This window comes from Terrapene carolina, unplaced genomic scaffold (genome assembly GCF_002925995.2).
Source record: "Terrapene carolina triunguis isolate 2854851 unplaced genomic scaffold, T_m_triunguis-2.0 Scaffold234, whole genome shotgun sequence".
Classification (NCBI taxonomy): domain Eukaryota; kingdom Metazoa; phylum Chordata; order Testudines; family Emydidae; genus Terrapene; species Terrapene triunguis.
This window is the reverse complement of record NW_020664585.1, coordinates 7,969,856-7,995,986: the sequence shown is the minus strand read 5'-3', so window position 1 is coordinate 7,995,986 and position 26,131 is coordinate 7,969,856. Positions and strand designations below refer to the sequence as shown.

The 26,131-nt window shown below is 43.0% G+C and overlaps 1 protein-coding gene across 5 annotated transcripts in view; it reads left to right on the top strand.

Annotated features, from left to right (window-relative positions):
- The first annotated feature begins 2,228 nt into the window (after positions 1–2,228).
- Positions 2,229–26,131, top strand: part of RILPL1 (Rab interacting lysosomal protein like 1) — a 34,565-nt gene continuing 10,662 nt past the window's right edge. For 3 of the 5 annotated variants that reach the window (XM_024196134.2, XM_024196135.2, XM_029912638.1), the window contains exons 1-5: positions 2,229–2,605; positions 6,867–7,017; positions 14,319–14,437; positions 15,905–16,123; positions 25,709–25,881. In XM_024196134.2, coding sequence (XP_024051902.1) covers positions 2,306–2,605; positions 6,867–7,017; positions 14,319–14,437; positions 15,905–16,123; positions 25,709–25,881 — 962 coding nt within the window. In that variant the 5' untranslated portion in view covers positions 2,229–2,305. The remainder of the gene's footprint in view (positions 2,606–6,866; positions 7,018–14,318; positions 14,438–15,904; positions 16,124–25,708; positions 25,882–26,131) is intronic. The other 2 variants (XM_024196139.2, XM_024196133.2) reach the window with 2 other exon arrangements.

The window sequence follows — 26,131 nt, the reverse complement described above, 5'->3', positions numbered from 1 at the left end:
CACAGCACATTTGCTCCTCTGAGGTGCCCTGGTGTGGCCTTTCATGTATTCTCATGATACCCCCATAGCTTTTCATGCCCCCTTAAGCCATGTTTTCCATGAAGTGATGACTTTGCTGTTATTCACTCTCATCCCTTCTCTCTTCTACACTGGAGCATTTTTGCCCCTAAAAAGTTCGTTAACAAAAAGTATAAAAGTAAATTTTTACTGGATAACCTGGATGCTTTGTGACTAATGCTAAGCAGGGAAGTAGAGTGTTCAACCCAAATACATTTGGACTGTTTTCTTTGCCCATAGAGCCACACAATTCAATGAACATGAATGCCTCCTGCTCCTGGCCAATATGGGGAAGTTAGTAATTTTACCACTTATGATGGAATGTAATATGATACTGACAGCTGAAGTGAATCAGTTTCGCTGCATACACAGCCCAATGTTGCAATGCTTCTGTGCATTCAAAGCTCCCACTCACATCAATGGACATTTTGTGTGTATGAAAGAAATGCAGGAGCAGGTCCAAAATCACAGTATATAAGATATTATCAGTAAGTCACATCTTTATTAATTTATTTATTGTAACTTTCCCCCTTATTCCAATCCCATTGTTTGTTGCTGTCATTCATTGTCTAAAATTAGGGCCCTGATCTTGCAATGCATTTATTGGATTGCAGGATAAGGGTCTAAACTAATCACTTCAGGGCAGAGAATGGGATGTTTTATTTATCTGCAAAGTATCTAATACACTTTTGTGTTCCATATAAATAATATACATTTATCAGCATAAGTACAAAAAGTATTAAACTGCAATTAATACATATACATAGTTTAGTATATATAAAAATATTTACATTAAATCAAAATTCCAGAGCAGAGTCCAATTCTACAGACAGTTACTACCAATGTCAATGAGACTTCTTAGAACATTATGCCTGGTAGTGTTTGGAGGATCAGGCCCAAAGGTAAAAACAATGATCAATTAAGCCAGCAAAATCAATTTACTCCAATATTAGGGTTCAAAACCTGCAACTGGATCTGTGCTAGTGGACCCTGTACACCTGAGCAGACACACTGACTTCCATGTTTACAGGATGGGGCTCAAATGTTTTCTATCCTAGGTAATGCCACTAACTACAAAGTGACTTCTAATGATGGTAGTAACTTGTTTGTAGGATCAGGCCCTCTGTTCCCACTGCGAAACACTTTTAAAATTCATGTTTAAAAATTTTCTGTTCACTTAAGAAAGAATTCTCAAAACTTTTTCTGCCTCCTTTTTAAGGTGCTTTGAGATCCACTTATGAGAAAATGTATGAGCTAGATATGATTAATAAAATATTTAAATCTTTTTAATTCAACGCAGATTTAAAAATCTCCTTGTTGTTTCTGTATCCCATGTAACATGCGATCACACTATAATTTAATACTAAATAATTATTTGTTATATCAGCATAATAAAACTGTATTACATACTGTATCTTGATGTAGCAATTTTCTTTTTTTGCTGTACAGCGAACAATGGTGGCAACAGACAAACCTTGTAATTCAGATTAAATCAGACCTGCTGAGGTTGTACAACTGTTGAGGCGAGGGGAACATTAAATAAAGAATATGTAAATCTATACAATATTTATCCAGGAGAAATAATAGCGGAGAGATGTCAGTTTTAAGCTAACAGTTTTAAGTGAACTTTTACTGTTGACATCACATTTCTCCAGCTTTTCCCCCCCTCTCCCCCGGATCCAGACTTACACTTTACACAGACATGCTGTTTGATGCGCCACACTGATTTCCAGTGAGGCTGCTGTGTTTGGAGAGGCTGGCGTGGAGAGGTGTAAACACAAGACCGACCAGCAGGAAGACACTGGCGTGCCTCAGACACGCAGGAAGTATTTCCTAGTGCAAATAAATAAATAAATAAATAAAAAGCAATCTGGTGCATCACGTGCTCCCAAAATCTCGTTTCCCATCCCCAACTCCTGCTATCCCAACTTGGCAGGCAGCAGGCATGCGTGGTGTCCTCCTCCTCGCCTGGTGACAGGCTCGTGTTATTGGCACCGAGCAGGGCGGAGAGGAGGAGGCAGGCAGGGAGGTGGGATTGGTGGGGGAGCTCTCTCGCTCTCGGCTGCCTTCAGCTGTTCCGATTCGTGTCGTTACACCGGCGCGCAGCCTGCAGCAGCCCCGTTTAACAGCGCAGCCCCGGGCCGAAGTTGGCGAGTTGCTGCTTGGGAAGGGCGGGCGGCTCCGGCGTTGGGGGGGTGGCGGCTGCGGTCTATGAGGGACTCCCGGGCGCCGCAGGAACCGGCGAGCCATGGACGGGGGTGGGGGGGTCTCCTCCTCGGCCCTGGAGAAGAACGTGGCGGAGCTGACGGTCATGGACGTGTACGACATCGCCTCGCTGGTGGGGCAGGAGTTCGAGCGGGTCATTGACCAGCACGGCTGCGAGGCCATCGCCCGCCTCATGCCCAAGGTGGTGCGGGTGCTGGAGATCCTGGAGGTGCTGGTGAGCCGCAATCACATCAACCCCGAAATGGAGGAGCTGCGGCTGGAGCTGGATCGGCTCCGGCTGGAGAGGATGGACCGGATCGAGAAGGAGAAGAAGCACCAGAAGGTGGGGGATTTGAGGGGGGGGGGATTTAGGGAAGAAAGGAGACGGGGGGGGGGGGGGCTCTTGTGCATTCATAACAGAAGGGGGGCGCAATGCTCAACTTGTCCCGCCCGCTTTGCCGTGGGAAGGGCAGTGCTAGGACTCCTCTGCAAACTCCTGGAGGGACCCACCGCCCGGCCCGGGGGGGCGGGGTGCCGCCCCCTCAATCCTGCCCCGCCCGAGGCTGGGACTTCCCGCCGCGGTCCCCCCGGCTCTGGCCCCGCCAGACTTTCTCCCCTCGGCGGATTCGAACACAAAGAGCGAGAGGAGCCGCCGGGCCCGGGGGATGGGTCCGAGGCGTTGCAGGCCCCCGCCCGGGGAGCCGGAGGAAATGAGGATGGAGGTGGGAAGGGGCCCGGCTCCGAGTGACAGGGAGCGGGGGTGTGCCAGATACAAACCGCTTCACGGAGGGACTTTTCTCCGGGGAGATTCCCCCGCCCATATCCCCTTTCCTCCGGCTTAGCCCGGCTCGGCCCGCCCGGGAGCAGAGCAGCGGAGCTCTGTCCGGAACACTGAGGACAATGCCCTGGGGAGGGGGGCGGGTAAATAGCCTCCTCCTCTGCCGGACAGGGAAAGACCCAGAGGTTGAAAGCCAGAGCCAGACCCGAGCAAACTTCCGAGGGTCTGGCTCCCAGACTCCTGCTCAGTCCTCTGGGGCTGGCCACGACGCCCATCTCTCAGTCCAGGAGGAGGAAACTGGACAGGGGGTGACTGTGGGGCCTATTTCTGTTCCCTCTCCGCCGTGTCCAATGACTCCTCAGGGTGTGGCTACACTGCAATTAGACCCCTGCAGCTGGCCTGTGCCCCGGCTGACTGGAGCTCACGGGGCTTGGGCTGAGGGGCTGTTTAGTTGCAGTGTAGACAGTCTAGCGGGAGCTTGGATCCTCCCACCTTGCAGGGTTCTAGAGCCCAGGCTCCAGCCCGAGCCGGAACCTCGACGCTGCAATTAAACAGCCCCTTAGCCTGAGCCTGGCGACCCCGAGTCAGCTGGCACGGGCCAGCCACAGGTTTTTAATTGCAGAGTAGACATACCCTTAGACACCTGTGAGGAGCGGTGGGCGCTGTCTGGGCTCCTCTGTTCAGTTCCTCTTCTGGTTCCCTGATTTTCAACCGTTGACCTCACTTCCATCCCTGTTTTTCCTTCATTGTCCCACACACTCACTTGTAGCCTCGGTCTTAGCTGAGGGCACGGGCCTTTAATATTGGGTGGACCTATATCCACCTCTCCCAAATCTGAAACTGATATGGCCTCTCTGAGGAGCAATGCAATATTTGGACTAAGCTGCTACCAACATAGTGCTCCCACTCCTGCTCACCTGGATGCCAGAGACAGACATCTTTTCTCAAACCCTGTTACCCTAATGTGGCAGCAGGACAGCATGAGCGGCTTTGATTATTGTATTAGAAGTGATTGGGTTTATTTAGAAAACTATCCAAATAACTGTGATTTGGATAAAAATTGCTTCTTTTAGCAAACTCACTCCTGTGTCATCACTGGTGTCTTCTTGTACTATTGCTAGTTGCTGACACAGATACAAAATAAAGATATTTATAGAATTTCTCAAAGCTAACCCTACAAACTCAAGATATAGTTAAATACAAAACTTCCCCAAACCCTGCAAAGATATCAGGTAGAAATTTAGCTAAATATATTAAAAAGCCCAGTGCTGGCCTAGAGACTTCTCACCTAACATTGTACAGATAGGAATTGTGTGCAATAGTGCCTTTAGAAGTGAAGGAGGAAAAAAGTACTGGTAAATCCGTAGAGAGTGATCTTGTCTCTTTTGATCCACATAACAGAAACAAAACGGGCCGGAGCAGATTTTCTTCCCACTCCCCTTTCCTTGCCCTTCTAAGACCCTCCGATCTAGAGAACTATTTCTGAATGAGCAGGTAACTCATTCTCCAGCCCTCTTCAATCCTTGGTCCCTCTGCTAGACTGGAACTTTATCCCTTGACACCTAACTCTCATGGCATTTTTGTGAACTGAGCACCTGTCTGGTAAAAACTACTATGACCTGAGACCCACCAACTTATTTTATAGAGGCCATCAAACAGTGAGTAGGTGAAAATCACTTTTTCACTATTAAAAGAGAATGCTATAGTGGGTAGCAACACCAGAAACTTTAATATTAGTTGATACTCAGTGTGGACACTCCTAAAAGTCAGTGCATGTTTTTAAAGTTTCCCTTGACATGTGATGATCACATCACATGTCATTCTAGGGGCTACAATATGTGGGATCTGGCAAAAAGTTTAAGCACAGATGTAAGTTTTTCCCATAGATATAAATATTTCAGAGTAGAGAGAATGGTAATACACCTTAATATCCGTAACATGGGGATCAGTTTGTCATTCCCCTGTGCTCCTCCAATAGTTCAGCCCCCCAACAGCGATCCTTCCATCTCCGTCTAGTCTGTAAAGCACCAAGCAGGCTCTTGGAAACTATAAGTAACAACTACATGAGGCTAAATTTTGGACTAAAATGACTGTGTTATTGGGCTTGAAAATGGATGGTAGTGTGGTTTCATAGGGACATAGGACTAGGAGGGACCTCCTGGGTCATCAGATCCAATCCCCTGCTGTCTCTGGCATCCCCATCATAAAATCCCATCAGAAGTTTATCAAGTTTCTCCTTAAAATGATTTAGGTTGTTTGTCCCCAGAACTTCCAGTGGAAGGCTCTTTTAGAACCTCATTCTTCTTATGCTTAGAAACCTTCTTCTAATTTCCAGTCTAAATGTATTCACGGCCAGTTTATACCCAGGTGTTCTTGTGCCAACATAGTCTTCTAATTTTGTAAGAAAGAGTTTTTATTTAGATCTAGCATTAGGGGTGGAAGGATTTGATTGTTATTGATAAACATTGATTTCACTGCACTCACACACTGACAAAAAATATTTCCGTCAATAATAATCAAAACTTATAGACAAGCAAAGTAAGGAAAATGTTTGTTGAGAACTTCGTAGAGTTTGATTTAAGGATATTTACTTTGCATATTTTGACATGTGCTGTTGACAATTTGTATTTTAACAGTTATAAAACTAAACTTTTTGAATCTCAAAGTCTACTGTTATTAAATAATTATTGTCTGAACTCTCCCTTAGGAGCCCCCCATAATTTCCCACAACTTTGAAAATTTAAAACTTAAGCATTTTTTTTAAACCCATAGTTTAGCACAACTGCAAACAATTTATAAACATTTAAAATAATTGCTTAAAAATTGATATTATCCATCAAAATTATTTAAAATAAAATTAATTCTGCCAAGCCTATCTATTTTGTATTATTTTCAGCAAAGTTAACTCTAGCCCTGTGTTAGAGCTGTGCTTTGATTTTGAAGTTTCATATAGTTACAACACGCTCCTGGAGAATTACATGTGGAAAAATCAGCACGTAGCTCAGCCTAGGATTCCATGTTCTGAGCATGGCTTTCTTGTTAATCACAGCACATACATTAAAATGGAGCACAGATTGCCCACAGTGAGAAATACTGATATTTGTGATGAAGCTTTCAAAATATAGATATAAATACGGTCTCCACTATTCCAGGAGGTCTTTATACTTAGTATCCTAATTTGACCTTTCCTGGAATTGGTAACAGCTGCTCTTGACACAAAGTGGCCTGAATAAAGGTAGTTGCTATTTTGAATAGTTTTGCTGTTCTCTGTATAGTTAACACTGCAAAATGTGATTACAGTATATTAGAATAAGAAAAAGGAAGCATAAGCTAATGGTTAAAACAGAAGTCTGGGTAACAGGAGCTCTGGGTTCCAACATGAAAAAACCCCCTCTATATTCTACAGTATCATACATGGCACCATCACTAATCTAAACTGTACTGTTATGGAACATTGTGATCTTTTAAAAAAAAATAACATGTCCAACTCTGCCACTGACTGACCTCACAAGTGTTGAGAACAGTGTGTTTATACTACACTTTGAGTCTGCTGCCTAGAACTCAGGGGATCTGGCCTCAATTCGTGCCTCTTATATGGACTGCTGTTGTGACCTTGAGAAAGGCAACTGAGGCATACAGAGATTATATGGCTGTCTGTGAAAGGGGAGTAATCATTGAGGTCCTTGGCTAGAAGTTCAGAGTATTATTATAAAAGGATAGCTTTAGAGGACAATTGCTAGTGTATTCTGCAAATAGTTTTGGTCAAAGGCGATTGATTGTATATATTACAGCATTAATGTTCTGTCATGATCTGGCTTTACTTTAGGAATTAGAACTGGTGGAGGATGTATGGAGAGGGGAAGCACAGGATCTTCTTACCCAAATTGCTCAGCTTCAGGAAGAGAACAAACAGCTGATGACAAACCTGTCGCACAAAGACATCAATTTCACAGAAGAGGAATTTCAGAAACACGAAGGCAAGTTTAACATTTGAAATTCAGTGATAGTATTTTTTTTTTAAAGTCATCCCTGATCAAAGTGTCTTGATTGTACATTTCAGCTTGTTCCTGTAGATTGTTGCAGGTCTGTTTTATCGGGATACAAAAGCTGCGAATAAATTCTGGAAACAAAAAAAAAGACTGGAACAGAGTTATTCACTTGTATGGATGAGAAACAATTTAAAAAAGCAAAACCTAGTTTTGGTTTAACATAACATTTTTTGAGGATAGCAACTTGTTAAGAATTTCCTTTAATGAGGTTTTTTTAAATATAGATAGATCTAACCACTTAATAATTGTATGCGTATGATAGTGTGGAAATATACAAATCAGCATTCACACTTGGGCATTTAATTCATCATAATTGATTGTAAAACAATTATTCAGGCTCCCTTCTGCTGAATTATCAGCATACCAATTAATCCACAACATGCAGCGTTCAGGGGTGGGGGAATTCATATTTTGAAAAATCACCATGTGGTCTCAGATGTCTTGCCAGAATTTCAGAAACCATCTCAATAAAATGCACAAAGAGGGGGAAGTGGTTACAGGAAGGAATTAAACACTAATTCAGGCCTCATAATGAGTTTTATTTTGGGAGTGAGGCTAAATTTATAATCAGGACAGTCCGTAAGCACCAAGGAGAGAGAGTCATAACTTTAAGCACTTGCTTCATCTCAGTTCTCGAGTTCTAAGGCTAGTTGGGAGGTTTTGTCTCTCACAGTATTAAATGGGCAGAAATCGGATTAGCTGATCACGGTCCTGAACCACAATCCAATACTGCAATTGGTTCTGTGTGGACAGATTCTGGTGCCCATCTGGAGCCATGCTGACTTCACTGGGTCTCTCCACAGGCACAGACATCCACCTGCAGGATCATAGCCTGTTAGTACAACTGCTCAGATCAAAGATCAGAGTAAACATTCTGCTCATTTAAAAATATTTTTTAAAAGTAACAGTTCTTCATCTTGAGACCTTGTAAAGGCCAGGCACTTACTAGTGGCTAATGGCATTTAACCCTTTGCCTCCCCAATGCACCTGCTTCACCAGCATTGAATTCAGCCCTTAGACTTGAGTACCATTGTACTTGATCTGCAGAAGAGTGTTAATGGCATATTACAAAAAAGGATATCTTACCCTCTCAAGATCACTGTTTCTTTAAAATAAATGCAGCTCTTCCAATTTAACAGGCTGTATTTGATCTAATTTTTGCAATTTCCTTAGAATTTAATGGACTATTGATTCCATGAAAAATGTCAGAATATGAAATAAAGAAAGAGGAGTCATAGACTATAAAAAAATTGGAAAAAACCATGTCAATGGGTGACCCAGCTCAGTGCAGTTTATATGCTTGTATTTAAATACAGTAATAACTCTTGAATTTAGATAGCCAAGCAGGTGCCAGACATGCTTTTCAAGGTTATTTTTACTTTGTGTGGTAGAGACAGAAAAAACTGTATGAGAACACAAATACTCTAAGTGCCAACATCTCATTTATTTCAGTGAGAGCAGAATTTGACTCAAACTGATATAGATTAACAATGATCCTAACTGGGAATCCCTTATGTCTGACATGGGAGTTATTGATGCCTATTCCCACTAGAGAATTTTGCTTGTTAACAAATGGGACCAGGATTGGACTGCACATCATGTTAAAGTTTTAATTTGTTCTGGTAGGAAACACTGAAACAGACGCTTGATTTTAAGGGCAACTGATTGACAGAGTAGAAAAAAAATAACCAGACACACAGTGAGTTGCTGGATGCAGCTTTCCAAGTCCCAAAGCTCAGTTCATGTAGCTGTAATCAGGTTCTAATCTTTACACCCTAGCATGATTTAGTAGGTGTGATCATGTCTCCTAGTGGCTGGTCTCAGGGACTAACAGTCTGCTGCTGAATCAGCAGATAACTACAGAAGTCCTCTCAAGCAGCAGAGGCCTGTGGCTTTGGTGTTAAGAGCTCAGGTTCAATCCCTGGCAATGACTGTGGTATCTGAATGTACGTAGCCTCGGTTTACTACACTTGGAACTCCTGCACCCCCACTGCATTCATATCCCTCCTGAAAACATAAATCTACTGTGTCACTGTTTCCTTGCACTCTTCTGGCTGTATCTGTCTTCTCTTGTCATATATCTAAATGGTAAGCTCTTTGCGGCAGGAACTGGCTCTTTGCTTGGTGATTGCACGACCTGTAGCACGTGGGTGTCCTGGCCCATGAGCAGATCTCATAGGTGCCACATGAATATCAATAATGGTTATTTGAAGTCACAGTCACTCATGGAAGGAGAGACTAAAAGGGTTAAAATCACATATTTATAGTAAACAAAATTGGCAAGAGTGACAGCTCGCAGTACCGTCATCAAAATCTGCATTTCCTTTGCAATAACAATGGCTTAAAGCCACTTTATAGTAGTCCTGAACCCCTCTCCTGACAAGCAGGGTTCATCTCTGCAGCAGCTGTGAAGGGTGACAGGCAGGAGAGAAAGGCTGCCATCCCTTCTCCAATGCTGCTTTCCTATTTCTGAGCCGGATTCTGCACCATGGAAGTCAATGGGATTTTTGCCAGGGACTTCAGTGTGAAGAGGCTCAAACTCCCTCTCTCAGCAAAGGCAGCAGGAACTGCAGTGGGTCTCAACCCAGCTGTCTGAGCTCTGCTACCCTCCAAACCCAGAGAAATCACAGAATTTGATTCCCCACCCCTGGGACCACATGAGAAACGACGAGCCCTAATCCTGAGCATTCCTGATGCATCTCAGTCTCCCACACAGCTCAGGTTTTATACAGGCAGCTTTCAAGTTTCTCAGGGAAATTGGTTCAAGTTGTCGTCAACTGTCACAGCACCTGTAGAACTCCCATTGTCTCAGCATCATGACTATTATAGGAAAATCACAGAATCTATGACAAATGCAGTATTAATAATAACCCACCCCACATACTGAGTGTATTTAAAGGAAATATTCAGCAGCAACAGAAAGGTAGACATGTGAACCTATGTATCATATATGTATAATAATGTTTAGCCAGTACTCTGCATCTATATAGACTGGGGTCCTTTGGAGCAAGGACTTCTGTACTTTGAATAAACACACTGTGAGTGCTCAAACAATTAAAGGGAAACCTAGTGAAATACTTCTAGTGGCCTTGTTCCATAAGGCAGCTCTTTTATCTTGAAGAATGGCCTATAGCAACTCATCCTTAAGGTATGCAGGACAGAACAGCAGTAAGCGTGAGCCCCTGGTCTTTGGGAGTTTGAGCAGAGGCCTTCAAGAAGCAGAGCAAGGTTAATATGAAAATTGTGTGGCAGAAAACAGAATTCTAAGTAAATACAGCAGGATCAAGGTCAGACCTTGGATCTGGCCCAAGGCACGTCAGAGAGGGCATACAGATATACTGCTCAGCTTATAGAGCAGCACAGATGCCATGACAGGAGGTCACACATCCTGCCATCTCAGGTAGGATCAGCGTTGTGATGGGTACAATAAGCAGGAGATCTCAACAAACAAGAATCACAAAAACCTCTCAAGTATGTGTTCTAAAGACACTCAGTTACTCTCCACTTCTCATCAGATCCTGAAATCAGACTTGGGTGGGGATTTGGTTTGGTTCGGTTCCCAGTTACTGAGGCCAGTTTCAGGTAAGAGACAATCTATAGTCTTAAAGAAAGCATTACTGTGTCAAGTTAATTCTTCTGCCTAGAGATATGGCCTAAGGGCCAAATCCTAGAATGTGCAGAGCAACCTCAGCTCAGTCTAGTAAGGCAATGGGAGTTGTGGGCTGCCCCGCAGCTCACAGGATCAGAACCCACAATCACCAGGGAGGAGATGAGATTTTGCGTCTGCTTATCCTGGAACCTGTCCTACCCCATATTTGGATCTTTAATCTGACTTCAAGCATCGTATTGTAACATCAGACAACTCCTTCTTGGAGACTGTAGCCTGCACTTGCATGGAGACATCCTCAATGATCTCATAAGCCTTGTCCTACATCTTTAAATTTCCATGATCCTTAATCCCTTTGATGAAAACTCAGACAGGGCCTGACCCTGCTCCCAAGGAAGTCAGTAGAATCAAGCCCTTATTCATCATTTTCCTAACGGGATAAGTCAAGAACCCTTAACCATGATCTAGACAGTTCCTATTAAAATCCTCTTGCAAATGTAGGGGCAAGCAGTATATTTAAATTAAGTATTTATATTGTGAGCCCTGTGCCCTGCTCTACAAATGCATCAGTAGACAGAATCCCTAACCATAAACAGTCAAGATTTTTTTTAAACTGCTTGCTTTCTTACCATCCCATGGAACAATACATCAACCACACCAATCCAAAGGAAATTGCTGATGGGATGTGCTTAGGGAAACCAGCTGGGTGTGCCATTTTAACATCTTGCAGATACACGATTTTGAATCATTCAGGGTTAATTATTTCACACTTAGTGCACTCGTTGCATGTTTAAGAAAAATGTAGAGGAGTAAAATGATTGTGGAACAAAAACATCCCCACCCACCCTTGTCCTGGAAAAAAGCCCAGTGATCTGTGTAGACATCTGAAATCTTCCATATTCACCAAGAGTTAAAGAGGAAAACAAAAGAGGAGGGGGAAAGGAGTTAACTGAACATTAGAATGAGACTTTGCTCCTTAAATAGCACCTGCTAGCTATGAATCTCAAACACTTTCCTCATGAATTAAGTATGGGAGAAACTTGCTTTTTAGAACAGCTAGTCCCTCTGTACTTTGAAGGAAAGTTTTTAAAGGCAGGTGTTTTAGGCCCTGATCTTGCAACTGGCTCCACATGGGTGAGTCCCAGTGCCCACACAGAACCCTACTGATATTTGCTAGCAGGCTATGAAGCATCATCCATAAAATGGAACTACTGTTGACAAGATACCTGTGTAAAGGCACACAGTGCGAAGCTATGCTGGCTTGTTCACTTACTCATTTGTAATGGGGCTCTTGTTCCTTTGTAAAAGTTAGCAGGGGTGCATTGTATTACTATTCCTGTTTTACAAATCGGGAAACAGAAACACCGAGGTGTAATGACTTGCCCAAGATCGTACAGAGAGTCAGTAGCAGCACCGGGAATAGGATCACAGCATCCTAGCTCCCCAGGTGTGTGCTTCAACAGGAGAGTGCAGACATAGTGAAAAGGAAACCACTTGGTAGCCCAGGAGCCCATTTCTCTTCCCCCCAGGATACCAGTAACACCCACTGAAGTGAATAAGAATCATTGTTCTCCTGCAAAGCACTAGAGACTGGAGAGAGAGAGTGAGAATCAGGCCCCAGAAGTAGGGCTGGCAGGTTTAAGCAGTTTATTGAGAAATAAAAGAAAATAAATATAAGACAAATAAGCTCACCATGAACATCTGAGTCACTCCAAAGGCTTTATAGATGTTGACAGTAACACACCCTCAAAAACAACTTAATAGCTTTTCCTATTTACCACTCCTCCCTCCAATGCTCTAGTAGAGATTACCTTTCTTCTACTTTTGCATAGCTCAGGTAGCTTCCTGACTTCCTTTGCCGTGGCAGAGGGGAACTGCTATTCTCCCCCTTTGCAGTCATGTGCTTTTGCACCTCATTAGGAACCTGCACCTGCTCCAAATTGCAAGCTGTAGAAAAACTGGCAGTCAAAGGCAGGCTCCCAGCAGGGGAGTGGAATTATTCACTCTCTTCCACCCACTTGTCTCTTTCAGGTTTGTCTTGCTCTTGCCTGCTCTCAGTGCACTGTTAACATCAGTGCTCTTCAGGGCAGGGCTCTTAAAAGGGTTCTACTCTGACTTGGGGTGAGGGAGTTTGTGTCACCTGGGATTGGGGTCTACTCACACCCCAAGTGATAAAAGGAAAAACCAGTAAGGAGTGAGTCAGCTCATGATACAGAGCAAAGAACAGACACTGCGACCCCAAGGTGGGTAAATCTGCTTACACAGCACATTTCAACTGAGACTTGCCATAGTGTGTTTAAAAAGGGCTTTGAATTTGGCCTCACAATTACCCCATTGGGGTAAGTAAATTATTATAATCTGTAGTTAATAGAGGGGAAGGCTAAGGAACAGCAGTTAAGTGCCTTGCTTAAGGTCATACAGCCAGTCAGTAGCAGGACTAGGCAAAGAACCCTGGATTCTGAGTCCCAGATTCCTGCTTTAACCACTAAATTGCACTTTGGCCAGGGCATCTCTAGTGTCCCTGTTAATAGCCCATTAGCCCCAGGCACCTGTTCACTGGCACAGAATTATGTATCTGTATTAGATACAATTAAAAATTATTTTACTTGATCTGTTAAGAATATCAAACTGCAGGTCTCTGTAGAATGATGATGATTAGCTGTGAAGCAATTGTAATGAATTTATAACCTCACCATCTTAAACACTTGGTTACATTAGCAGGACAATATGCTACTGTTCACTTTGTTGCTATACTGCCCACAACTGCAGTCCTTAGGTGCTCTATCGTCTCTCCATACAGGTGGTTAATGGGGGAAGAGTTTCCAGTTTTGTGATTCTGATATTATCCTAATGAATTGTTGGTCAAACTACAAGTTAATTTAATCCCTTGTTAATCTTTAAACAGTATTGATGGAGAGATTTTTGACAACACTTCAAACAGGCTTTACAAGGGAATTCTATCTTTTTTCCCCCCTTGTAAAGTGTAATTATTTTAAATCTGAATCACTACAATGGAATGAGAGAAGAAGTTAGAATGGAAAAAACATTATCGCACGATCCTAACTCAGGTTAAACTCCTGTTAAATTTGCTCTGACTTTGGACTGCAGGATCTAGGAAACTAGAAATGGAGATGCAGAATGTTAGTTCAGACCCCAGTATAGTGGCATGCGTATAAAATCGGAATAGATCTTGCCAATGCAAAATGCCATCTCCCACTCCAGAGAGAACTTTTTTCTTCATTAAATAGAAAACCTTTTAGGGAGTGCTAACTAGATTACAGGCCATTCATCCATGGGATCAGTACATACATATCACCACTGGATATATCATATAGAAGCACAGTAATGGTATTACATACATTTGCTTATAAATATATCAGAAGCATATTCATCACTTTCAGTGTTGTAGTACGCCCTGTGAACTGTATAGCCTGTTTTCCCATCATCCATGAATCCAGTATATTGGCTAAATAACCTTTCTTTCTTTATCCAAGGTATTTAACCAACAACCTCTCCCCCTTTGCTGGCTGAATCAGACTGTCCAGTGCCTTTCCCAAATGTTTCTCCCCATTGTCACGACCATTCTCAGTTTATTTTCTTTCTTTTGTGTTCTTTAAACCAGGAATGTCGGAGAGGGAGAGACAAGTGATGAAGAAGCTGAAGGAAGTGGTAGATAAACAAAGGGATGAGATCAGAGCCAAGGACCGGGAACTGGGACTTAAAAATGAGGATGTGGAGGCAGTAAGTGTTTCTTGCTCTTTTCCCCCTTGAAGGAACCACACAGATGTTTATGACCAGTTTTAAATTAATTTAGTGCTTGTGAAGGATGGCCAGATTATTATCCCTGAAGAGTCAAGTCTCTGTGTATCTATAGAAGAGGTAAAAAGACTGTGAACTCTTCAGGGCAGGCACCAAACCCTCTTCTGTGTCTGGAAAGAACCTAGCACATTGTGGGCATGACTGGAAACCAAGAATGACAGGGGAGCAGATTTTTCATAGGCCCAAAGGGGAATTGGGTGCCCAACTCCTATTGACTTTCAGTGTGAACTGGGCACCTAACTCCTCTAAAGCCTTTAGAAAATCTCCACTTAGGCAATGCAAACTTTTCCACGCAGCTCACATAGCCCAACTTCGCCCTTGGAGGCATCAGCTCTGGACAGGAGAGGGCTGCATGGCCCATTAAGCTTTGCTTTTCTCTGCTGAGCCTGTCAACAAGAAAGCCCCACTGGGGTGTGATTTGTGATGCAGACACCTGCTCCCTAGAAACAGGGAATGAAACCACTACATCATTTCACATACACTACCAGAAAGTCATCAAGGAGAGGATGGACGGGCTTGTGCTCAGGCTCTGGACTGGACTCAGGATACCTGCGTTCAGTTCCTGACTGTGCCACAAACTGTGACCTTGAGTAAGTCACAGAATGTCTCTTTGCCGCAGTTCCCCATTCCATCCTATGGCTGTCCTGTCTATTGAGATGGTAAGCGCTGCAGGGCAGGGACTGTCTCGAACTACGTGTATGTACAGCGCCTGGCACAGTGTGGCTCTGATGTTGGTTGGGGTCCTCTAAGCACTACCACGGTACAAGTAATTAGGTGAAAGCTTGTGCTGTCATGCAGATGTAATTCATAAAGTGTAAAAAAGCCAAAAATGGCTCAGAACTTAAAAACTGGACAGTGAGAGACTGTGAAACCCAGTAATGACTGGAGCTGGTGATATTCTAAACAAAACAAGCTCTCATGCTAATACCATGCTTGTAGCTATTTCCATCACGTCACACTGACCCAACAGGCTTCAGAGTGACAATCCTGGTATCTTTGTACATAGATTGATACTAATCAGACAGTAATAACCTTGACCGCTTCCAATCTAGGTCAAAGCTTGATCCAGTATCCCATGAGACACCCAGTCCCTGAACCTTGCTTTGCTGAAATAGATTCCAAAGAAAAATGTAGCATTTGAAAAGCTGGATATGCCTGGAGGATAATGTTCTGTGCTGCAGGAGAAAAAAAACTCCATTTACTCTGAAAGCCAATTGTGGAGACTGCAACTGTAGCAGATTAATTAAATGGTTAAAAATGAATGTGAAATAAAGGAGATCTTTCAAGATAAATACAACAGGAACCTATTGCTAGTTCTTTAATTTAATACTTGTGATTTAATTTACCCTGGTTTAATGGAGGCATACTTATTGTGTCACTTTATGGCAGCTGCAACAACAACAGAACAGGCTAATGAAAATTAATCATGACCTTCGGCACAGAATCACAGTAGTTGAGGCTCAAGGGAAAGCGCTGATTGAGCAGAAGGTGGAATTGGAAGCATATCTGCAAACCAAGGAACAGGAGATGGGCACTTTGAGGGCAGAGCTTGGGAAGCTGAGAGAGAAGCTACAGGGGGAGCACAGCCAAAATGGAGAAGAAATAAAGGTAAGAGGCACTTGATTCTCCCTGAGCAAGTGATTCCCATGGGACAACTGCACATCCAAGGTATATTGTGCCATCGGATTTGAAGTGTAGATCCCCTCTGATTTCAATGGGAATTCTGATCAGATGACCTGATACAGCTGTGACACTGGACCCTGGGATAAGTAGCAATCTGGATTAAAGTTCTGTGTTGCTTAGTGACCAAAACGTTCTCCAGAACTTACAGGCATCAGTTTGAACAGCAGTGCAGAATCTCTCAAATGTGATGAACCTCCAACTATTCATGTCCCTCCCAGAACACCCAGCCCACTGGCAATAATCAGCTGCATGTTTCAGCAGAGTTACATTTATAAAGGTGGACATTCAGCTAGAAAGAACCAAAGGTCCACCCATCCATTCCCAGAGATAATTACAAAGTCATGATGTAATGCTGTTGTAAGCTATAGTATCTTTGGACTGTTATTGTAGTGAGAGGCAGTGTGGTCTAGTGGATGGACCATGGGATGGGAGCCAGGAATTCCTCAAGTCTAATGGTCTGGCTGCATAGTTTTGATCAAGTCACTTTTGCTATGTCTACACTGCAGGTGAAGGTGTGACTAGTAGGGGTAGGCATACCTGAGCTAGCTTTAATCTAGTTGGCACAGGTAATAGTAGTGAAGATGGATGGCATGGGCTGGCAACCTGAATGTGTCCAAGTTCTGTGGTGGGCTTGTACTCCAGTGGCTAGCCCATGCTGCCACATCTATACTATTATCTGTGCTAGCTAGATTTAAAGCTAGCACCCTTAACTCTTGGCCTCTGTCTTGCTATATATAAAGTGGGGAGGGGGTGATAATACTTACCCCGCTTTAGTAAGGCACTTGAACCAGGGAGGCCCTATAAAGTTTTATTATTCATTCTTTGCAGTGTAAATGCTTGATGTGCATTTGAGGCATCCAGGCCATGGCAGGGCCTGTGTTAGGATGTCTTATTTCCAGTTAACACAACAAGTAGTAATACCATGTGTTTGTAACTTCATAGGGTAGCCAGCTGGGGAATACTGCAGCCCACAGGTAGCCAGTCCTAGCTTTCTGTAGCTGTGGCAGCTGTTCATTCAAATACACTGTGCTGATGGCACTCTTCAGTGATGTAATAGTTCTATATTGAATAAGAAAATCTCATCTATGCATTTAGCAACCCGTCGAGCTGCTGTCCTATGCATCACAGGAAGTGTGACTTTCTGATTGCATGACAGATCACAGAATCCTCCAGATACAGTGACAAATAGTTGATTTGTGAGAGCAGTATTAAATACGCCTCGGGCAAGCCAAAATATCTCTAGTGTCAGCTGTTGGTTTATATTCAAGGCAGCCAGTATTTTGGTTGTGCTGTTTTTAGTCTGTGTTTGTCTGGTGGTGGTGTTTTTTCCCCATCCTAAAATATTTAGTGTTCCAAAATGCAGTGGCTGACGAGAGGTTTTAATTTTCGCCCCAATGGGTCTTACAGGTGATACTGTTGTTGGTCGGTGAAATGTTTATGGCATTGGTGCAGTAGCAGTCCCCAGGTTCTGCAGTAGACGAGGTCTCTTCATTTTATAGATACACTGCTGTTCAGTGGAATTCAGCCTGCTAGAACATTAAATCCCCTCTCCCCCCTCACTTGCAGGACAGGTGGAAATTTTAGGGCTCCAGGACTTGTACATGGGCCTGAAAGTATCACAGGAGGAGAAGCTGGCTACTGACGTTGAGGCTTGAAACCTATGCCTAGTCTCACTGAAGTGAAATGCGAATTTCTGTTGGCCTCATTAGGAACAGAACATCTAAGACATAGGGTTTTTACTGGTGTCCTTGGCTTAAAATTTCTTTTCCTCATCCACTTCACTCTTGTGCAGTGTGTTGGAAGGCATCTTCCCTCCACCCCACGTCAGAGGTACTGTGTGACTGTCATGCACATTGGAGGGAAAGGTGCTATGGAGATGTAAATGATGGTCTGACTTTCTTTTCTGGCCCCTGGCTTTCGCTTTGTTTTATTGAGAGTTAGAGACTTCAGTTTCTTTGTGGCTTAGGCTTTTCTCTAATAGTTTTGTTGCTCTGAATCCTCCCAAATTTTGTGGGAGGTGTTATGATCTGGGGTTTTGGGTTTGCCCCATATCTAGTTCCTACAGATGACAGCTCTGTATAAAGCAGCATCAATTATCACTGCCCAGGCTTCCCCAATCCACTTTCATAGGCCTGCAAGTTACTGTACTAAAAATCTGCAGTAAAATCTGTGAGAGTTAAAAATCTCTTGTATGCCACTCATTTGTGGCGAGTAAGCAGAAGTGTTATATATAGTTATGGTTGAGTTCCAGTTTCCATTCTAAAGCTTTTCCCCCCCTCCCCATGTTTTTAAAACAATTCCTCCTTTTTGGGAAGAAACTTTCCATTGGTCTGGCTTTTTCTGTGTGTGTGTGTATGGGGGAAGGTGGAAGGAATATACTGTACTTTGAGCCTAACTTTCCTTTCACTTCTTATACTGGTATAAACCATGACTTCAGTGGAGTTACCAGTCTAAAACTGGTGTAAGGAAGAGGAGAATTGGGCCCTGTATCTTTTGCACTTGCATAACTTAAACAGTTGACTGTCTAGAAACTTCAAACTTGGCTCATTTCATAGCCTTCACAGGAAGGAAAAGGAATCTGTGTGTCTGAAGAACATCAGCTTATTGGCTTTAAAGGGAGACAAGAGAAGCTGTGACTAAAACACAGGATTGGGAGTTAGATGACTTGGATTCTATTTCCTGTGCTACTACAGACTTCTTGGTGACCTTGGGCAAATCACTTAACCTGTCTACAGCTCAGTTATGAGAGAGACAGAGAGAGGCAGATGTGGAGGACCTGGTTTACGTATGTAATGTAGATGACCATGTTTGTCACAGATTAGAAGCACATTGTAACACACAGCCCTTTGACTTGGCTGTAGCTTTATTGTAGATGGGCCCTCTGAGTACCCTGCATGGATGCTTCATGTTGTTCTTTGTTGGCTTGAATGTAATGTATTGCTTTAATTATCAGTATCCAATTGTTGCAGGCAGATGAATTTGCAGTCCTAATAATGGCCAGTATGGGGCCTATTACCCTACAGAGGGGCAGTGTAGTTATTACAGTCACTGCCACTGAAGTTGAGCATAGAATATTTACCTCTCTATCTACATTAGAATAGAAACCCCAACAGAACAGTTTACCAGCAGTGACTGAGGAGAAATAAACATTTTTGTCCTAAAAAACCTGCATTATTAATATAAAACAACTTCAAACATATCTCCTGGATTTACAGTGCACATGGCCTGTTAGTCCTTGTTAACACATACCTTTAAAAACTTAATTGTGTCATCTTGCTACAAATTTGGGGGGGGAGAGGTTTCTCACAGTAAATTTAACAATTTGTAAGCGGTTTGGACTGTCTCTATACAGCACCTAGCAGAGTAGGGTCCCAATCTCAGTTGTGGGCTCTGTGCTACTGTAATCTAACTAGCAGAGCACTTTCCAGTAAGCCATGTAAATTATTGGCATAGAGATATCTCCAAAGTGAAAAGTACTACCTGCCTGCATTTTATATACCTGATACCTTAACGTTTCTGTTCGGGTCTGTTGTTCCCTGGGTCACTTCCTGCTTACACTACTGTGTGGTGTTTGGCAACATCTCAGCAGATAACTGGCACATGCCCTCTGAAATGGAATAGTACACAGCTTTCCAGGTACTAAGCTGGAGAAATAGGCTGCCCTGCAGCAAAATGTTTATAAACCTATCCGAGCACTTGAGGTACTTGACCCTTTGCACTCTTGGAGAGGTTACCGGTCTTGGGGGAAACTCACCTGCAACTTGTGTTTACATCTATGACTGAAAGTTAGGGGCTGAGCCACGTGTCTTGAACCCACAAATAGAAATGGTCACTTCTGATAGACACACAAGTTAACCCCTGGGAGACCACAAATATAGAATAAAGGTAGGGGTGTGTGTGTGTTGTGCACATGCACACACTATATGGAGATGATCTCCGTGGGATAAATATATCCTGCATCTTTGACTGCCTCATCTGCACTCTGTCCACTAATCCAGCCCTCCTGGGACTATTTCCTACACTCTAAACCTCTAAGCAGCTTGCGTCAGCTGCCATTTACAAATAACAGCTTGTCAAGACAATCATTTCCACCTTCCTTTTACTGCACCAAATTGGACTCTTTAAATGTTCCTCCGTCAGACTCAGGCCAGTCCTGTGCTTAGCATAATACCAATGGCAAGGGAGACGCCCCTATTTACAATGCAGCTAGCTCTGGCAGGACCTGAGATACTGACTTGAAATTGTCACATTATTCTGCACAGAATTGTTTTTGTGGGTCACTCTTAAGAGTTGTTAGTGTAATCTGAGCCCTGTACAGTGGGACTCATGGTCACAAAGCACCTGGACTTACAGGCAGAGGAATACAAAATACAGTCCCAGTTAAAAAACAATTGTGAAGCTCACTATCACATTCCTAGAAGCAGTATTTGTCTAACCTACGTGGCATATAGAAAATAAAGAGAGGGATGGAGGGGGGAGGTATATATTTTAGCAGTACTCATTTGGGATGACCTGAATAACAACATAGTGATTTTTGCCACTGGTTAATGGTGTCCCCATCCATTCATGCTGTTAAAATCTTTGTACCAGACACACATGCACAAGATAATAAATTGCTAATTGAACAGCACTTAGGCAAAATCTTCTTCCTAACACCCATTGGGTGACTCTCTTATATCATGAAGCATAATGATCCTAACTCATATTAAAAATCTAGATTGACCATGACATAACTGAGACACTTACTGTGACTTTTAAAAATTACCCATATCTAATAATCATTTTATTCCAGTGAATGTCCCATTCATTTCACTGACCATTTGGAAGATGCCAGCATCCTAGGGATTAACAAGATTTTTCTGTCCTTTTTGTTGGCACGTCATTTCTCTAACTGACCATCTTCCCATTCACTAAACTAATTGTGAATGTTCAGAATTAAAGCATGAATGAACAATGCTCAGGGCTGGTTACAAACCCATAAAAGTGAGGAGAGGTTGTGAACCTGCACCATTGATGCTAACGGGAGCAAGACTGAGTCTGTAAAGTGGCTATGGTATTGTTCAACTGACCTGTCAAGAACAGACCAGGGATAATGCTATCAAACAAGACTGTAAATATTTGTAGGCATGTTTTAAATGAACTTGCATTGGCCCTATTCATGCATTAGCTTCCTATTAACATTTGTGCAATGGAGTATTACTAGCACAGATGCTCATGGAAAGTAAATTTGAGTTTAAGTGATCAAATATTTGCAGAAACATGCAAAGCACCAAACTACAAAGTAACCTGGTGAGATTGTCTGCGTCCCCCTTTGCTCTAGTGAGAGGAGAGTAATTCTGAATCAAGGTGAAGTCCTACACTCATGTGCACAGAGGAAATAAGCAACAAGGACATGCAGTGGGGATGAAGGATCAAGCAGCACCATCCATCCCATTAGAGCAAATGTACTTTCATCTTGTCTCCTTAATGGTGTCCTGATGGAACTTTGCCATATAATGAAGTTCTCTATTTGCTGTAGGGGAGATGCTGGGCCTTGGCAGGGAGGTGTACACAAGAGCACTTTTGTTTTAAGTAGTCCATGGTCTGAAGCAATTTGAGGACCAATGTTCTAAAGAATTTTCCTATTAAGTGTTTAACGCCAGCTAAAATATTGGCTTCCCCTCTAAGGTGGCAAAGACATGTCCGGTCACGAGCACGGTATAAATGCCTTAGCAGAAGATTGCAGCCAGAGAGAGGGAAACTGAAAGCAGCGGAGAAGTAGATAGGAAAATAAGTGAGAAAACAGAGGTGAATAGGGGCATGTGAGGATGCTTGGGGTGTCCTGCTCTCCCCCCCCCCCTCAAGAAAAGTGACAGTGACTGTCAGTGTTTTACTAATGAATTGAATGAGCTTGGTACTAATCGTTTAAGGGATGATTTCATTGTTGTTAATTCAGCTGGGAGACCCAGCTTTGTAAACAGGCCTAGGCCCTGAGCCAGCAAGCGTGAAAGTGTCTTCAGTCTCTGGAGAGAAAGGATGCTTTCTTCTTGTGGCTGTAACTCATCAGTTTCATGGCAGTGGCATCTCTTCTAATTACGGCCGTTCCCATTCTTTCTGCCAGGGCGAAGGTTAGGCAGTAATTGCAGTGGCAAGCAGAAAGCTGGAATAACTGCCTTCTCTGGAACTAGCACCGGTTGTTGGCTTGGGCTGAGTAAACTTAGCTGCATTGGCTATGTGTGTGTCAGTCTCTGCTGACTTAGATGAGACCTGGACAAGCTGGCGTATCTGGGGAAGGGGATGGGAAGTAAACAGAATTGAAATGGGCGTTGAAATGATGCATGTGACCAAGATGTGTGTAATTGTATGGAAAAGCATTTACGTTATGATTTCCTCTGAACATTTTGTGTTCCATAGTATCCATCTTATGACATTAGGTTGCGATAAGAAGAAAACCTAATTGAATAGTATAGTAAGGATCTGACAAACAGAGACCAGCCATCATTCAAGCTGCTATTCCATCTTTGCAGGACATTGGATAGAATATTCTGCAGCAACAGTTTGCACTTCTACAAACATCCATTAACTAACCCTCCCCACAGCCCTGGGAGGAGGGTGAAGGTTATTTTGCTGATGGGTGAGCGGAGGGATGGAGACAGTTAGGCCTGTACTTTCAAAAGTGGCTTGTGTTTGGATGCCCCAGTACTTGGGTCCCCAAATTTAGCTGCTTAGAGCCTTTTCCTGTGAAGTGCTGAGTACCCACCATTCCCAAGTGAAGCTTGTGAGACCTTGAGACCTGTGAAGAATCAGGCCCTTGGTGCCTAAAATCAGGTACCCCAAACTAGAGGCCACTATTGGAAAAGTCACCTTATGTGTCTTACACAGAGTCACACAGTGAGTTAGAGCAAGAGGTGGGAATGAAATCCAGGAGTCCTGACTTCCCGTTCCCTGCTCCAACCACTAGACCCCCTTCCCGCCCAATGGAGAGAATGTTCTTTCAATCAATATAACAGTGACAGTGGGGAGACTTTGACCCTGATCCTGCAAACAGGTACATATGTGCTGAACTTTAAATACGTGAGAAATCCCATTGAACTCTATAGCACTACTCAGATGCATAAAGTGAAGTGTTTACAGGAATGGGGGGGTCCCTAGGTTGCATATTCCCTGGAGTGCTAGAAAATGGCATTCTCAATAATAGGAGCATGTAGACTATCTGCTTTCAGTGGTATATACCTGCTGTTGACATCTCCCTCACTCTAATCAATCTCACTCTGTAGTGCTTTACAGAGGAAAAATTGCTACCACCTTGTTTTAAATGTGGTATAGATAGATAACCTGCTCTACTGATAGGTTTCATAACTAGAGGGTGGGCTCTAGAAGCCAGTAGTTTTCCTGAATTGTTATAAAAATGGCTTTTTCCCTTTTTAATCAAACAAGTTTAATACCAATTAAACCCATGGGTAGTTTCCTGGGAACTAGAGCTGGTTGGAAAATTTTAATATATAAAACTTTCTGCAAAAACAGTTTGGATTTAATTTTCCAACAAGCTCTACTAGAGACTATACTCCCTATTACTACGTATCGCCTATAGGACTGACATTGACAAGCAGTGCAATTTAGTGGATAGAGTATCAGACGGGAGCCAGCAATTCCTGAATTCTAATCCTGACTCTCTACATGGACTCACTCTGTGAGCAAGTCACTTCCTCTTCTTGTACCCTAGGCTAGGTCTACACTGCACTTCCACCAGTAAAACTTTTGTCAGTCAGGGGCATGAAAAAAAAAAAAAAATACAGCCCTGACCAACAAAAGTTTTACTGACAAAAAGTGCCGGAGTGGACAGCACTTTATCGGTGGGAGATGCTCTCTCTCGCCAACAAAGCTACTGCCCCTCATTGGGAGTGGTTTTATTTTGCCAACAAAGAGCAACTATGCTGCATACCTTACAGCAGCACTTAGAAGCAGCCCAGCTGTGCTGCTGTAAGATGCGCAGTGTAGACGTAGCCTTAGTTCTCCTGTCTGTGAAATGGTGGTAATAATACTGACCTACTCTGTAGGGTCTTGGGGATCAATTCAACGTCAAATCTGAAGGCATCTGAAGATCTGTAGTGCTATGCTTTAGAATAGAAGTGCTCAGTATTTATTTTTATTATATTGGCCCTAAATGGGGGTGCATCTTATTTAGAGAAGCTTTCCCTGGGAAATGAGATCTTGATCCGCCTTTTTCCATTCGGAGTGTTGAAAGGAACATCTCTATTTAGGTGGCTATACTTTGAATATAAAATACCTAGTTAGGAGCCTCCATGCCACTGGAACACCAGCAGACTTCTGACTCCAGTGACATAGCCAAGAAACTCTTGGACTCTCTTGGTATCTCTTTAAAATCCAGTTTGGGAGGTGGGCAGCTTACTTTCTTCCCTGCTTATCTTCATTAGGCCCAAATATGTAAATAAGTGTCTCTGCTTCAGTGACACTGCTTCCATGTGCTGGCACCCCATCAGCTCTTGCAACAAGTATTGAGTTTCAAATGTACTTTGCTGAACACACCGTTCCAACATTTATTTCACAGCTGGATGTTTCCCATACCTCGTAGTGTTCTCAGTTGTGTTGCAGAACATCCAGATTCCAAGCACACACTTCCAACACGCTTGTATTTTCTCCATATCGCTTACTCTGCTTTATATGGCCACCTGATGTCACTGACTACAGCAGCAGTATCGTGTATGGTGACTTTCTTCTCCTTCTCTGTGCTGTAGTCCCTTGGGCCATGTCCCTGCAAACAGAGCCACGCAGGATCTCATTGATTTTGGTAGGGCTCCACACAGGTGTGAGAAACCATCTGCGTAGATCACGGTCCAAGTTCTGCAGAAATTAGGATGCAAGAGACAGAACATCTACAGGCTCCAGGACCAAAACTGGAGAAATCTCCTAACTTTGAGTGAATCTTACATAGACCAGTTACTCCCATCCTTCTTCTATATAATAGTTCTATTTCAAAAATAAAAAAGCCAACCCTACCGTTACCCACAGGGAATATGGGGTGCTCTGCACACATCTGTATATCTCCTCTTTGCAGCTGTTCAGGTTCACTGGTGTTGACATCAAAGAGGTGTCAATTGAGCAAGGGCAGTAATGTAGTAGGTTATTATATAATCAGGGAAACTTGCAACATCTTCTCAAGAAGCGTCTCTTTATGATTGAAAATACACTAAACAAGCCACACAGCAAGGGTCATTTATTTTAAAATATTTGATTAACTATCTTTAAGAAACTGTGGAAAGTAGGCCCTTGTCAAAACACAGGCCCTACATTTTAAAAAATGACTACCATTGAATTATTCTTGCTGGGGATCTTATTAAACCTGAACAATGAAGCAAAAGTAGTTGGCTTTCCGTAGCACTCCTCTAACATTGTTGATGGCTCTTATAATATTAAGAATAGAGATGGATGATTCAATTGCATCTCTAAGGAAAAGTTAAGCCTTTATTGAGTGCGCAATGAATTAATTAAAGCTTGTATTTCATCCTCCAGACAGAACCTAACAATGATGACTTTCTCTCTGAATCGGAGAAGATGGCTCTGGATTTAAAAGATCCAAACCGTCCAAGATTTACTCTACAAGAACTACGGGATGTCTTACACGAGCGGAATGAACTGAAGTCTAGAGTGTTTTTGTTGCAGGAGGAGCTTTTATATTATAAGAGGTGTGTTGGCTCCCACTGTTGGTATTGCTACCTCTGCCTTCTCCATTGTCCTACTCTTGAAGAGGCACAGAATAGAGGGAAACCAGAGGTTGGATTTAAAAACTGTGAGTGTCCGCTTAAATAGTCTCTAAGAAATGGCAGCGGATTCTTGGCTTCCCTAAGACAAAGTAAAGATGGCTCCAAAATCTGGTTCATGGTGAAAATTCAAATAAGTTTTGGGAGGAGTTTGGTTTAATTTTAATGTTCCCCA